General features: G+C 42.1%; 1 protein-coding gene across 1 annotated transcript; it reads left to right on the forward strand.

Moving 5' to 3' along the window:
* The first annotated feature begins 719 nt into the window (after nt 1–719).
* On the forward strand, nt 720–12,947 carry FLVCR1 (FLVCR heme transporter 1). Its single transcript, XM_054398715.1, has 10 exons — nt 720–1,370; nt 5,334–5,478; nt 7,010–7,150; nt 7,455–7,522; nt 7,772–7,875; nt 9,030–9,140; nt 10,165–10,270; nt 10,472–10,583; nt 11,219–11,286; nt 12,885–12,947. The coding sequence occupies exons 1-10, from the start codon at nt 720–722 to the stop codon at nt 12,945–12,947; spliced, it is 1,569 nt and encodes a 522-aa protein (XP_054254690.1).
* Nucleotides 12,948–14,808: the final 1,861 nt, after the last annotated feature.

The following is a 14,808-nucleotide window of genomic DNA, read 5'->3' on the forward strand; positions in this document are numbered from 1 at the left end:
TACTTCAAGAAATATGCAAGTCCTGTTGCAATTGGACAAAGGACAGTGGTTTTAAACCAAAGGAGGAGAGATTTAGGTTAGAATAAGGAAGAATTTTTTCACAATGGTGTCGAAACACTGACACAGGTTGCCCAGAGAGGTGGTGGATGCCCTTCCCCTGGAAACACTCAAGTTCAGATTGGACAGGACTCTCAGCAACCTGATCTAGTTAAAGACGCCCTTGCTTGTTGCCGGGGGATTCGGCTAGATGGCTCTTTAAATATCCCTTCCAGCCTAAAGCATTCTATGATTATGTGGTTCCTATTCCCGTTTGGCTCTCAGTCACCTGCAGAGGCAGCCTTTATAGGTCCTGTTTAACACACTGTAAGAAGTGGGTATATATCACACTCAACACCATCTCAACAACGGGTGCTGAAGCAACAGGTTTTTAAACCCGCTCTCGGCTGTGTCAGCATTTCCCCGCCCGGCGAGAATCCCCCGCCCCGGGGCCGCCTCCCGCTCGGCCCTGCCGGGCTGGGCTACTGTTGCCCGGCCCTGGGAGTGGGCGGGCAGGGCGGTAGCGGCAGCGGCGTGGTGTGGTGTGGTGTTGGTGGCGGAGTGGGAGTGGGAACGGGAGTGGGAACGGGAACGGGAGTGGGAGCCGAGTGACCTTGCCAGGCGGAAAAGGGTTGCGCCTGCCGTCGCTGTTAGCGGGGAAGCTGGGTGGGGAGACGGCAGAGATGGTGGAAGACGGCGGCGAGGAGGAGGCGGAAGGGGAGAGCGAGAGCGGGGAGATGCCGGCGGCCGCCGCCGTTCCCCCACTACAGCGCTGCAACGGCTTCCTCCCCGGCAAGGAGGCGGAGGACGGCGAGCGGCCGGCCACGGCGGGCGGCGGGGAGCGGTCGGCGGCGGAGGCCGAGGCCATGCTGCTGGCGGGCGGTGGGCGGCTGGAGACGCGCCTGTCGCCGCGGCGCCTGGCGGTGCTGGCCGTCTTCAGCTGCTACTCGCTGGTGAACGCTTTCCAGTGGATCCAGTACAGCATCCTCAGCAACGTCTTCGCCAGCTTCTACGACGTCTCATTCACGCAAATAGACTGGCTCTCCATAGTCTACATGGTGGCCTACGTGCCGCTGATCCTCCCCGCCACCTGGCTGCTCGACGCCCGCGGCCTGCGCCTCACCGCCCTGCTGGGCGCCGGTCTCAACGGCCTGGGCGCCTGGCTCAAGTGTGCCAGCCTGGCCCCCGACCGGTACGCACTCACCCTGGCCGCTCAGACCGTCTGCGCCGTCGCTCAAGTCTTCATCCTGGGGCTGCCCTCACGCATAGCATCTGTTTGGTTTGGCCCCACCGAGGTTTCCACTGCCTGCGCTGTAGCCGTGCTGGGCAACCAGGTAAGGATGGAGTGGGGTAAGGGAGGCTTCCTTAGAGTTGGACGTGGTGTTGATTTGAAAGTAAGTTGTATAAGTGGGGAAAAGTATTCCTCATGAGATGATTATGGGGCAGCATTGGAGAGTGGACAAATGGCAGTGCAGAGGCAGACCCAGTGATGATACCGTGGTCTGCAATCCCTAGCCAGCCTTACTTGGCAGGAGCCTGACCCTGTGGCAGTGTGTAGCAGCTCAGACGCTTCTGTTAGCAGCCTGGAGTACATCAGTCAGGGCCTTTTTCAGAATTCATCCTCTACTGCTTTGTTTTCCTCTTGCAATCACCGTCTTACCACTTGCATCATTCATCTGACTGAATCCCACCCCTGGCTAGATCTAGGTGAGTAAAGTATGTGAACTTTCATGGAGAGCTCAAATGCCAAGATATATTAGTTCAGGCTTTTAAAAATACAGGCTGGAATCGCTAAATGCCAGTAATCAGTGTCCTGGTGACTCATGAAGTTTTCTGCAACACTGTGGTAGTTCACATCGCTGTGACAAGTTGGTAACTGAGTCAGATTTCCTCAAGGTCCCTGGCCTGGCTGTTTTCATAAAACTAGAATAGGTGTATTTGAAAGCATGGGTGAGGATATGATGCTGCTGTTTTTTTTCTTCTCCCATAGCCTTTTTCTCACCCCTGCCACTGTTCGTGCTTTTTTGTGGCAACAGAAAGTTAAGATCCCAGTGAACATCAGTGACACAGGCTAAGGTCATAGGGACAGGTGGGTTAAGGTAACAGGTGATTTGTTGTTCCTCATGTGAGTCTAAATGATTTTATGCTTGTGCACTTTGGATTATTACAGCAGTAATATTAGAGTTGCATATTTACAGTTAGGATTGCTCATTAGCTCATAACTGATTTTTTACAGTTTCCCCAATGCTTTTGCAAAATAATTTCTTTGTGTTGAAGTCTTCAATGGACAAGTTGACTGCCTCTTTTGGACTGAAGACTTCAAAGTCGTTGGTTTTAGCAGATGAGCAAAAAAACTGCATCTGCATTCCAGAAGCAGGTTAAGGGTTTCTTTGACAGCTAAATTTCAACTATTCCTGACATGCACAAGTCTTCCTAGTAGCAAGGAGTTAGGAGTTGTGTGATAGAATGCCAAGGATCCAACTTGGAGTCTGCAACTCATGCTTCCCTCAAATGCTGAGATTTGAAGGTGTTGAAGTGGTGCAGAACAGGAGCAGGAGTGCAGGGATTGCGTGGATAGGAGCTACAAGAAAGATGGATGAGGAAAACAGGAACAGAGGTGTGAACAAAATAAGGCTTGGTTATTTCTGAAGCATATTCCCCATCAGAAGCTAGGACTGATCTGAGTGTGCTGATGGTCCTCTGGCAGGGAGACACCTGTAAAATGCGCTGACAAGATGTGCATTGTCTGTGTCCTACCCTGCTTGCTCAGAGCTGTGTGCTTACGATCCCAATCCTGCTTGTGACCCATGAAGATTATTGATAAAGTGTCAAAGAATAGAATTTCTCTATTCTCAGTTTTTGCTTTCTTAAAAAACTCCAACCTGTCAAAAGCTAGACTGAAGGAATAGTGAAATGACAAATTAGGTGCCTGGAAGTTAGAAGTAATGCATGCATGTTCTTCTGCATACACGTTACAATACAGTCTCACTGTGCTTGTTGAACTCCATAAGGTGAACTGTGTAACAGCATTGGGTTGTTATGACCAGCTGTGCTGTCGGTCATCTGGTTTCTTATCAGCTCCTTTGCGTAACTTTATAGATACAACAAACAGGGCTGGGATCACAGGCAGGGAAGAGACAGAGCAGTTACCAAAAATCGTATCATGATTGTTATCTCATAAGATGCTGAGCACTTGCAATTGAAACATAAATCACTGAGAATGCAGGGTCAATGGCTTCAAACTAGAGAAGGGCAGATTTAGATTAGATATCAGGAAGAAGTTCTTCTCTATGAGGTTGGTGGAACACTGAAACAGGTTGCCCAGTGAGGTGTAGATATTCAAGGTAAGACTCGATGAGGCCCTGGGCAGCCTGGTATAGTTGGGGATGTCTCTGCTGACTGCAGGGAGGTCAGACTAGATGACCTTTGGAGGTCCCTTCTGGTCTAGACCATTCTGTGATGTACCTGTCAAAGGTTGTTAGGAGTGCCAGATTTCCACAAGTATTTAGTATCTTAAACTGGGCACACCAGACTCATTGCAACTGTTGATCCTTCTGATCTCAGCCTCTCTAGATGTAAAAGGTGAAAAACAGTATCACTTGATTTTCTTGGAGTATTGTGAGTAATGTATTGTGTCACATTGGGGGAGAAAAAACCCATACCTTACAAAAAATTTTATTCATGTTTGTTGAGTTCATACACAGCAGGGTGTGCATAAAAAGAGACAAATTCTTCAGGCAAGCACTGGATACTGTGTAAATCTGATTGTGTCGGGGGGTGGAAAAGGCATCAGAACAGTCATTAGACACATGCACAAAGGATGCTTTGAAAGCACATTGGCACACCTTTAATTGGAATGCTTTCTGAGAGCTGGCCTTGGTACTCTTAGAGTCTTTGGTGCTGTTTTTTATTTATTTTTACCTGAAATAGTGTGTCAGTGTGAGCTGAAATTCCTCCCCCCTGGGCCTCGACAATAACCAGGCTAGCCCAGTCTGGAAGCAAATGAAAGCTGTATTTACAAAGCAGAATCTACAATCTATGATGAAATGCAATGAATATGTATAAATATACAAAATTCACAACACTTACAAATATATACAATCAACAGAAAAGCACAACCAAGCTCCCTTTACTTCCCCCCAAAGGGGACCCTTCCCAAAGGGGCCTCCCTCTCCCAGGAGCTTCCCCCCAGACCCCCTTGAACAGAAAACAGAGTTAGAGCGGAAAGTTGTTAACTTAGCTGCCAAGGTCAGTGTGTGTTATCTTCAGCCAGAAGAGAAGAAGAAACAGCAGCCAGACAGCCCAGCAACTGCCCCGACTGCAGAACACAGAATGTGCAGAGTGTCCCCTTTGTTTTGGGTAATAGTTCTTAAACATTTCTATCTATCCAATGGAAGTGTTTAGAACAATCAGTATTTTGCTTTCTTACGCCCAATAGTGACTTATTTACATTCTTTCACTTTCTCTGTACTGAACTTTGCAAGGAAAAAATTAAAAAGACAGTTTCAAACCATCACAAATAGATGCAGGGTTTTTTAGCAAAAAAAAGTTCTTAGCAGAGATAAATTGGAGCATAGTCCAAGACTTTATATACCCAGAATTTCAGTCCTTGTTTTTTGCCCCTTTTTAATAGCAAATCAGTTGCTGCATTGGAATTGACTTCAGATACAAACCCACTGCTAGTTTATTTTGTGATTTTTTTTCTTTATCTCCTTAGCGATAATTGCAGATATGGGGTTTGGTTTTGTGTTTCTTAATAAGGATGCTTCTTTTCTTCTTCTTTTTTTTTTCCCTCTGCTGTATCAATTCTGCAATGACCTGAACGTCAGTCTTTGCTATTGTAATGGTAAGGTTGTGGCATCAAGTGAAGCATTTTAACTGAGAAAAAGAGAAGAGTGTTTCTACAACAGTAGGTGGAGCCTTCTGTCATCCCTAGGCTTTCATTTGCAGGATGACCAATACAAATTCATGTGTGTGCACAGTATTTTCCTGTGAAAGATTCTTCTGCCCAAAAAATTCCTTAATGCTTAGTTATTAAATGTGCTGTATAATAGGCATTAGTTTTATAGTTTAATTTAGAAATGTAAAGGTTAAAACATGAGTTATGAAAGACCTAATTGTGAAACGTCTTTGAGAGCAAATGACTTGGAAGTATGATACTAAAGAAACACTTTTCCTTCATGGTTTTATTCATGTTTATTATAATATAAATTCTGAACCCTCCCCAGTAAGTCTTTTCACTTTTCCCTGTGAACATAAAAAAAAAATATATTTAGCTTTCTTTTCTTGCTTTACAGCTTGGGACTGCAATTGGCTTTTTATTGCCGCCTGTTTTGGTTCCAAATACACCTGATGATGTTGGTCTGATGGCACATAACATCAGCATCATGTTCTACGGAACAGCAATAGTGTCCACACTTTTGTTCTTCTTAACAGGAGTTGGTAAGTGTTCTCTTCTTGTAATTTAAATGGTGACCATGTCTCACTTAGAGCATCTGACTGCTTGAAGTAACTGAGGTTATGTTTTCTCTAGTTCACTTGTGTTCACTTATATGTTGCACCAGGGTTAAGTGACAACCAGTTTGTGACCTCATTCAGAATATTTTTGTCCCTTAGGCTTGTTGCTACAAGGACATTATGGTATGATATAAATCCTTGGCATCATATAAAATCATAGGATGGCTTGAGTTGGAGTGGACCTCAAAGATCATCTAGTTCCAACCCCTCTGCCATGGACAGGGACACCTCCCACTAGACCAGGTTGCTCAAAGCCTCATCCGGCCTGTTCTTAAACACTTTCAGGGATGAGGCATCCACAACTTCTTTGGGCAACCTGTTTCAGTGTCCTACCACTCTCATAGTAAAGAACTTCTTTCTAATGTCCAGTCTAAGTCTACCCTGCTCTACTTTTAAACCATTGCCTCTTGTCCTGTCACCATGTGTCCTTAAAAAAAGTCCCACTCCAGTTTTCCTATAGGCCCCCTGCAGGTACTGGAAGGCTACTTATAAGGTCTGCCTGAAACCTTCTCCTCTCCAGGCTGAACAGACCCAACTCCCTCAGCCTGTCCTGGCAGGAAAGGTGCTCCAGTCCTCTGATCATCTTTGTGGCTCTCCTCTGGATGATCTGTAGCAGATCGATGTTGTTCTTGTGTTTGGGGCTCCAGAGCTGAACTCTGTACTTCAGGTGGGGCCTCACAAGAGCAGATTAGAGAGGCAGAATCAGCTCCCTTGACCTGCTGGCCACTCATCTTTTGATGCAGCCCATGATGTGGTTGGCTTTTTGATCTGCCAGCAGACATTGCCAGCTCTTGTCAAATGCCTCATTGAGACATCACACTCAAGTCCTTCTCTGCTTTTAATCCGCTTGTCACCCAGCCTGGGTTATGCTTAGGGTTACCCTGATGCAGGTGCAGAACCTTGCACTTTGCCTTCTTGAACTTCATGAAGCTGGCATGGGCCCACCTCTGAAGCCGGTCAAGGTCCCTCTGGTTGGCATCCCTTGCTTCCAGCGTGTCTGTCGCACCACACAGCTTGATGTTGTCAGCAAACCTTCTGAGGCCGCACTCGGTCCCACTGTCCATGTCACCAACAAAGATATTAAACAGCACTAGTCCTAGTACTGATCCCTGAGGGATTCGACTCATCCCAGGTCTCCATTTGGATGCTGAGCCATTGACTGTAACTCTTTGAGAGAGGCCTTCTAGCTGATTCCTTATGCATTGAGTGGTCCATGCCTTCTCTCTGTTAATCTTCCAATTCAGATACAAAGGTTTAGACACATTTCAAATGAAGTCTGCCTTTGATCATATGTTGGTGGCACTCAGATGTGACCAAATAATTAGCACATATTTTTTGTGTCTGTGACTTGATTTTTTTTCCAGAGAAAATCTAGAATATTTTTTTTAATGGAAATGCTTAAAATCCACAAGTTTGTGGTAAAGACAAATCAAAATTTTTCTTTCTTTTTCCCCAGTGTTTGAAGAAAAGCCCAAATACCCTCCTAGTCACTCTCAAGCGGTCCTGCAAACTATGCCTCCTGAGAATTACTCCTACAAGCAATCAATTATTAATTTGTTCAGAAATATTCCATTTGTACTCTTGCTGATCAGTTATGGTAAGTGGTGCTGTCTGTCATCTGGCAGAACAGTTCAAATGTGTGCAAATAGCACATCGACCTTTAGTTGTGGCGGTTTTTTTATGGGGGAGGGATTGTCAAACTTGTGCTTAGCAGCCAGTGCTGGAAAGTTCACCTGGATTCAAAATGCCATCAGGAAGTCTGGCAATGAGATTTTACGTGGCAGATAAAAAGGTTTTGCCTTTGCTGTGAGCCTTATATATCATAAGGTTAAATATTTAGAGGGAAACAGATCTGTGTGGCTAAACCTGGAATGACTGAAGCTTTTCTTTTGGTACTGCAGGTATTATGACTGGGGCATTTTATTCTGTCTCAACGTTATTAAACCAGATGATAGTAACTCATTATGAGGTAAGGTTTTTTTTGATCTCTTTTTTTTCAATTGTACACTTGGCAGGGGTGATGTTTATTATTATGCAGGTATGATGTGTGCTCAGACATTTTGTTTCTTTTATATGACCCCCCCCTACAATTTCTTGCACCATACAGCTGTGGGAGTGATAGGAATGTTTGTTTGCACTTATGACTGCCAAGAGGTCTGAACTTGACTCTGAATGGAAGCAAGTTATTAATGAGCACCATATAAATATTTGTTGAAAGGGAGAAGAAGTGAACGCTGGGAGAATTGGCTTGACACTGGTGGTGGCAGGAATGGTGGGTTCGATTATTTGTGGTTTGTGGCTGGATTACACTAAAACATACAAGTAAGTGTGGGTAGGCATGTATGGGGTTAGGGGTAGGAGAGTGGTTGCAATGGTGTTAGAGAAGGACTGCAACCCGAGGGCTGAAGTGAGCCGATGATAAAATGCAGTTCATCACTGATCTTTAACTGATCTACATCGCTGATCTACATGGAGACTAGTTTCTGAGGCTACCACAAAAGCTTGGGACTAATTGGTTCTTAGCCAGAAGAAATGAGAAGAGAATGCAATGATGTGAAGGAGTTTTCCATCTACTGGCTTTTCAGGAGCATAGGATAACAAGGAAGGCCAGGTGGCCCAGTGGGCTCCTTCTCCTAGGAAAGCATAAAGGCTCAAAACCTACTCTCTGTTGCTGTTTTGTAAAATGCACAGCTGATGGATTCTGTCTTTTTGTTTCCTTAGTATACTGCTCTTGAGCCTATTAGTAAGCATAACATCTGTTTTAATTTGAGGCATGACCGCGGAGTAGAATCTTCTGGGGTAGAAGCTTTTGGGTCCATCAGCAGTGGTGTGGTGCCCCCCAGGAGTGAGCAGTGCCCTGGAGCGCTGCTTCTGGTAGAGTAGTTCTCCCCTGTGACCTGGCTCTTAGTACTCTATGTGCAAGACCTGTAGAAACTTAAGGAATGTTAATGCTTAGATTGGCTTTATTTCTGCATGTATTTTGGCTTCTAAATAAGTGATATGTGCTTTAATATTTTGGATGACATTGCTTGTTCCATATTTAAAATAAATAGAACACTGTAATGAGATTGGTTTGACTTGCCTCTTAAGCTGACTTTTGTTGCCAATAGAATTTGATTTGGCTGCTCATGTATTGTATAATAGGCCATGCCACAGAATGGCCAAGAGGTACAACATTGAGAAAAACTAAAGTAGTCTTAAGGTAATAGTATCTGCTATGCTTGTCCACTCTTTGAGTAAGTCTTTTTAGCCTTGAGTAAACAGTCATATAACCAAGGCAGTAAAGAGTTCAGGAAGGTTTAAGTTCTTATTGCGTGATATGTATGAGTCAGAATTACATGAAGCAAATTTTAGAGCTGTAGAATGTCAGTTGTTAGAGAGTAAGTACTGTTAATATTACTCTTCCATGCTTCAGCAATGTGCCGTGACCTTATGTTAACAACATAATTTTTACTTTTTTTTTTTTGGGGTTGCAGGCAAACTACTTTGATTGTTTACATTCTCTCTTTCATTGGTATGCTGGTATTTACTTTCACCCTGGACCTTGGATACCTTATAATAGTATTTGTGACTGGAGGAGTACTCGGGTGAGCAATTAAAGAGGACTAGAAGACTTATTGAGGTTCTGTTCAGAAACAATATTTAACTGTTTTAGCTAAACCATGCTACTGTATGTTGTATTGTTATGCTCTCCACCTATGCCTGTAGCTCACAGACAGGGTTTACTAGAGTTTCATCTTCTGTTACATCAGACTAAATCTAAAGTAACTCACTTTCCAGTGAATTCCTTTTGACATTTTAATGGACCTAGTCAAAGTCTGTGTGTGGTCAGTTTGTTTGGTTGCAGTTAAACATGCTGCCTGCAGTAAAGTTGTATCTTTCTATTGGCCAGCAGATAAGTCATTAGTTTAACTGAGCAAACGTAGGGAGACTGGCTTCTGTGCATTTTGATTAATCTATGTTTTGGTAGCCCAAGCAACATACTCTCAGAAAAGCATGAGCACTTCTCATAGATGTGTAATCTAAAAAGCCCAAAAGGTGCTGAAGAAATGGTGCTGTATGCAGACATAGTCAAGGTAGAGCCAGAAACATCTTGAGAGTTTCAGTTAAAAAACCAACCAACCAACCTCAATTACATTAAGCCCCTGCTCTTCCTGTCACCTCTTGGTCCCCACAGCTTCCTCCACAGCCACTTCTAGCAGGTAATCTGACACCCAGCCTCATGCCCTGCTGATGGTCTTTTTTTTTTTTTTTGTCCTCCAACATGGATGTTTGGGCTGGTCAACTGATTAAGTTTGAGTACATATTTCAGTTGAAAATAATTATGGAGTGGCTCATGGACTGGTCAGAGAAGGTTGTTTCATATGTATGGAGTGGAGTGTGGGTTGTTGTGGGAAACATGACAAATATATTTAAATTTCTTTGTCCTAGAAAGAGAGATGTATGGCTAAAATTGTTGGATGAGGTCTGGGGAATGAAGTCGGCAAAGCAAGTGTTGAGTCTTGAAACAGACAGTTCAGAATCCCAGCTAATTCATAATACCACATGTTTACATTTCATTTTCTTATCTGTAGTGACAGATGAAGGCCCTTTTACTTTTGTCTTCATCAGGTTCTTCATGACTGGTTATCTCCCACTTGGGTTTGAATTTGCTGTGGAAATTACATACCCAGAATCTGAAGGCACTTCCTCAGGACTCCTTAATGCATCAGCACAGGTTATATCATCTTATTTCTTCAAGTGAACTAATGTTCAGGAAGAAGGCCACTCTCCTTGAATCTAATAAGGCTTTCTTAGACTTGGCTGCCTAAGTTTCTGTTCTGTTGCTGTAGTCTTAATTTTTTTAATCTGAAATTTTGCAAGGTAAAGTGATGATTCCTTTCTGAGTGATCCTGATAAGTGACTTGTTTGTTTATAGATATTTGGAATTGTCTTTACACTTGTTCAAGGAAAACTCACAACAGACTACAGTCCTCGAGCAGGAAACCTCTTTCTTTGTGCTTGGATTTTTGTGGGCATTATCTTAACAGGTAATTAATTGGAAATATAAGTAATGCTTTCTCTTTAATGTAAAAATGTGGAGGCTTTTTTTGAGAGAATGAATCTCCAGGTAGTTTTTAGACAGATAGGATTTAAATCTGTGGCTTTCTGTCTGGGCTGACAGAAGCTGCAAGAGAAAGGCTTGGGTTGTTTTGTTTTGATTTTTCACTTTAAATACTTTCTGTGCACATGCCCTTTGTTTTAAGGGTGTCGTTGCTAATATGCGGACAGCCATCTGTCACACATTTCTTGAGTCATATCTCGAATTTGAGGCAGATGTCTATTCCAGAGTAGCATAGTAACTGTAAACAAATACATGTGCAAGAAATTGCTGATGTATTTTTCAACTGTACCAGTGACTTACACATATTGGTACTTATAAATGTGCTGCAAGTCCTAAAATCATCAAGGTTTGCTTTACGTATGCATGGTTTAAAAGCTTTTATTGTAATGTCCTGTGTGTGCTTTGAGGAGCAAGTTCAAATTGTCAGTAATATAAATGCAGGTACTTTGAGTATGTGCTGAAAGCAGCTTCCATGTGTTTGCAGTGTACAAACATTCCCCTTGAAATGAATGTTGTTGCAAAATTATAAACCAATTTTCTCTTTGGTTTTTTTTGTTTCAGCCTTAATAAAATCAGATTTGCGAAGACACAATGTGAATTCAGGGATTACAAATTTGGATGTTAAAGCTGTAAGTGGTGACTCTTTTAGCATACTTGAATGCTTGGCTTCTGTTGTCATAATAATATTAAGAGCAAAAGAGTAATTGACAAAAACTTAAAATATGACTGGAACAACAGAGCTACATGGGGATGCTGCCCTCGTATCTCTTTCCCCTCTTAGGAAAAAATCTAAAAGACCCTCTGCTCTCAGACTTTCCTGAATTTTAGGTAGCTAATTTTAATCTCTGATTTTTGCATGGTAAATTGTGAAGCCTTTTTGTATATTGGGTAGGAGGCTGTGCTATAGACTACTTATTTTATATTAAATACCTGCAGTTGCTTTTAGTGAAGTCAGCATCTGATGAACAGAAGTTATGTTACATGCACTCTTCAATTCAAGAGACAGGGATCTACTGAAGAGACTCCACCAGAGAGCTACAAGGATGATTAAGGGGCTTAAATATCTTTCCTGCAAAGAAAGACTGAGAGAACTGGGGCTGTCTTGAGAAGGGAAGGCTGAGAGACAGTCTTATTAATGTCTATAAATACCTGAGGGGTGGGTGTCAATATCAAGGTGACAGTCTCTTTTCAGTGTTGCCCAGTAATAGGGTATAAGCTGGAACACAGGAGGTTCCATCTCAGTATGAGGAGAAACTTCTTTACAGCGAGGGTGATGGAACAGGCTGCTGAGAGAGGCTGTGGAGTCTCCTTCTTTGGACACTTTTCAAAACCTGAGGATGTGTTCCTGTGTGGCCTGGCCTAGTGATCTTGCTTTGGCAGCAGGGCTGAACTAGATGACCTCTAGAAGTCCCTTCCAACCCTTAACATTCTATGATTCTGTGCTACATTTTCTGTACTGTACTGGATGAAGAACTGTGTCTATTCTGATGATCACCTTCTCAGTTAAATGAAGATTGAGAAGAGAGCTTTCTGGTGTTCAGGAAGTCCCAAGACTGTGTTTCACCAGCTTTTCCAAATTAATCATGGTTACTAGTAGAATTTTTTTCAGTACTATGGATTTTTTAAATCATTTGGATCAAGATAATGAAACAGCTTTTTGGAGCCAGATACTGCAAGATCCTCTGTCGCCTTGTTTTTATATGTCAGTGTCTCACATATATAGTGGCTTTTGATTATCTGTGGTAGGTACTTGCTGCTAATATATGAGTAAAGTTCAGAAACTTCATTTATATTAGCCAGGATATAACAAAGCCTGGAGGCCTCACCCTGATATTACCGTAAATAATTGAGAGCTGCCTGTGTTAATAAGCACTTCAATACCAAACCTTGATCATCAAGATTCTACCATGTTTGAATGTAATGGAAAAAAATCTTCTGAAAGTTAATCTTCACATGATAAATATCTATATGCAGTAAAAATATACTTCAGACTTACAGTAAGAACCTAAGTTCTGTGGTTTTTTTTCTCATTACAGCAAGAGGGGAAAATGGGGATTTCTACAAATGCCTAAATTGGCTATTTAAGTACATATACTACTAATGTAAGAGTACTGAGGTATAATTACTGAACTACTAATAATTACTTAAGAGTACTGAGGTAGGGAATAGGTTCTGCTGAATGACAGTTTAATTCCTGTCTTTTTTCCCCTTTTTTTCCCCTCTCCAGGTGCCAATTGACAGTCCTGCAGAACCTGAGAGTACTACATTAAAAATTCAGTCAGCTTTATAAAGCTGAAAGAAGGTGACTTAGAAATGCACAAGTTTGGTTGGATACTGAACGATGTTAATTAGTGTGATCACTGGATTTGTGTGTGTGGGTAGTAAAATGTGTTTGGTGATACTGATGATAGTGGTAGGGTGGAGACTATGAAGACGGCCAGTTCATTTTGCCTAAGATGCAAACCATTCACCTTTGTATGGAATATTCGTTTTTAATTGTTTTCAGGTTTTACATTTCATTAGACAAAAGCTGCGTGAATACTCTCTGTTCCAGAGACACATGAACCTTTGGGATGCATACTTGAAAAAAATCTGGAATCTCCAAGTGCGGTCATCACGATCAAAAGTATCTTTAGTTTAGTCTTTGCTCGTGCATTTGAAAAGTCAAAGGGCCAGTAGCAGCTGAAGGGTATTCACAAGTTCCTTTTTTTTTTTTAAAAAAAAAAAAATGTTTCTGTATTTTTAATATAAGCCAACAGTTCCTTCTGGGAAACTGTCTATAGCACAATACTGAAAGCAAGAGATGACTGCAAACGTGAGTGTTTCACACAGGCATCTGATGTTTCTTTTGCCTTGAAACTTCTTAATAGGTGTCAGAAGACAGGTGCGAGAAAACACTGTCCTACAGGTTCATTGTAACATTTCTGGGGAGATTTAGAGTTTCCCAATGGATGAATCGAAGAAAAAGCCTGATTTTTTAAAATACAGTAAAAAAGGCAGAGAAAGGTCTTTGGTATCTCTACTGTGAAGTATTTACAGGCAAATGGAACACTACCACGCAGGTTGCCTCCACAGAATATTTTGAGTGCTTTCTCAGTTCAAGTGAGAGGACTACGTGTTTACAAAGAGCTGGTGCCTTTACTTTGTAAAGAAGATCCTTGCCTCATCTTGAGTTTAGTCAGTGCTGCTGAATAAATTCCATTTTGTGTGGTAAACCTCTGAATATTTCTGGAGCATCAGAAAATGTGTTCTATATTTTTTTGCATTTATTTCTCTGTTATGAATTGTATCATTTGTCTTGTGAAATTTTTGTGCTTGTATAACCTTAAATTGTGTCTTCTGCAGTTTGGTAAAAGCTGTAAAGATGACTGAAAGAAAAATAACGTTTCAATGTTGGATACTGTATTTGCTGTGTATATCATGCCTCTTCTCTACAAAAGGAGCAGACTTCATTAATATTCACCTTCTGTCATTTATCTGAAGCTGGGATGTGGATGTCTCACTGCAGTGCTTCTGAAAGTATTCTCCTTTACCTTGTACTCTAACTACACACCTACAGAACTGATAGCACTACAATAATAATGAGGCTACTATTACTGAAAATTCAGACCTGAATTAGTTGACTTTTTGCAAACATTTAAGCTTTAGCACTCTGTAATCTGAGCCTTCAGGCTCAATACCAGCAAGGATGCTTTCTCTTTGAGTTCCCACAGATATCCAGAAGGTGGAATGCTTCTCAAAATTTTCCCTGGATGTGGGGAACTTTTTAATTTCAAGATAAGTCTTTCAGTGTGATAAGTATTGTTAAATGCTTTTCCTTTTCTTGTAGATTTAGCCTCTAAGCTTGATGAAATGGTTCAGACAGTGGGAAGGCTGAATGGCAGTATACATACCAGAATAAGCTAAGCATGCCTGGAACACTCAAAAGGGGTCTCTGTTTCTGCCAGGTCGAGTTCTAGAGAGAAAATGGAGAGGTGTGCTCTAGAGAAGATTCCTCTGGTGAAGCAGCTGAATACAGGAAAAGTGATTCATAGATATTCAAACAGCAGGCAAGAGATAAGAGTGGAAGTAGATGCGTTCATTGTCAGTTCTTCATGTTTACTGACTTGCTGTATTACAAGATGCCCCATCAAGGGATATACGTATTTTCA

The sequence above is a fragment of the Indicator indicator genome, chromosome 2 (assembly GCF_027791375.1).
Source record: "Indicator indicator isolate 239-I01 chromosome 2, UM_Iind_1.1, whole genome shotgun sequence".
In the NCBI taxonomy this organism is placed as follows: Eukaryota; Metazoa; Chordata; class Aves; order Piciformes; family Indicatoridae; genus Indicator; species Indicator indicator.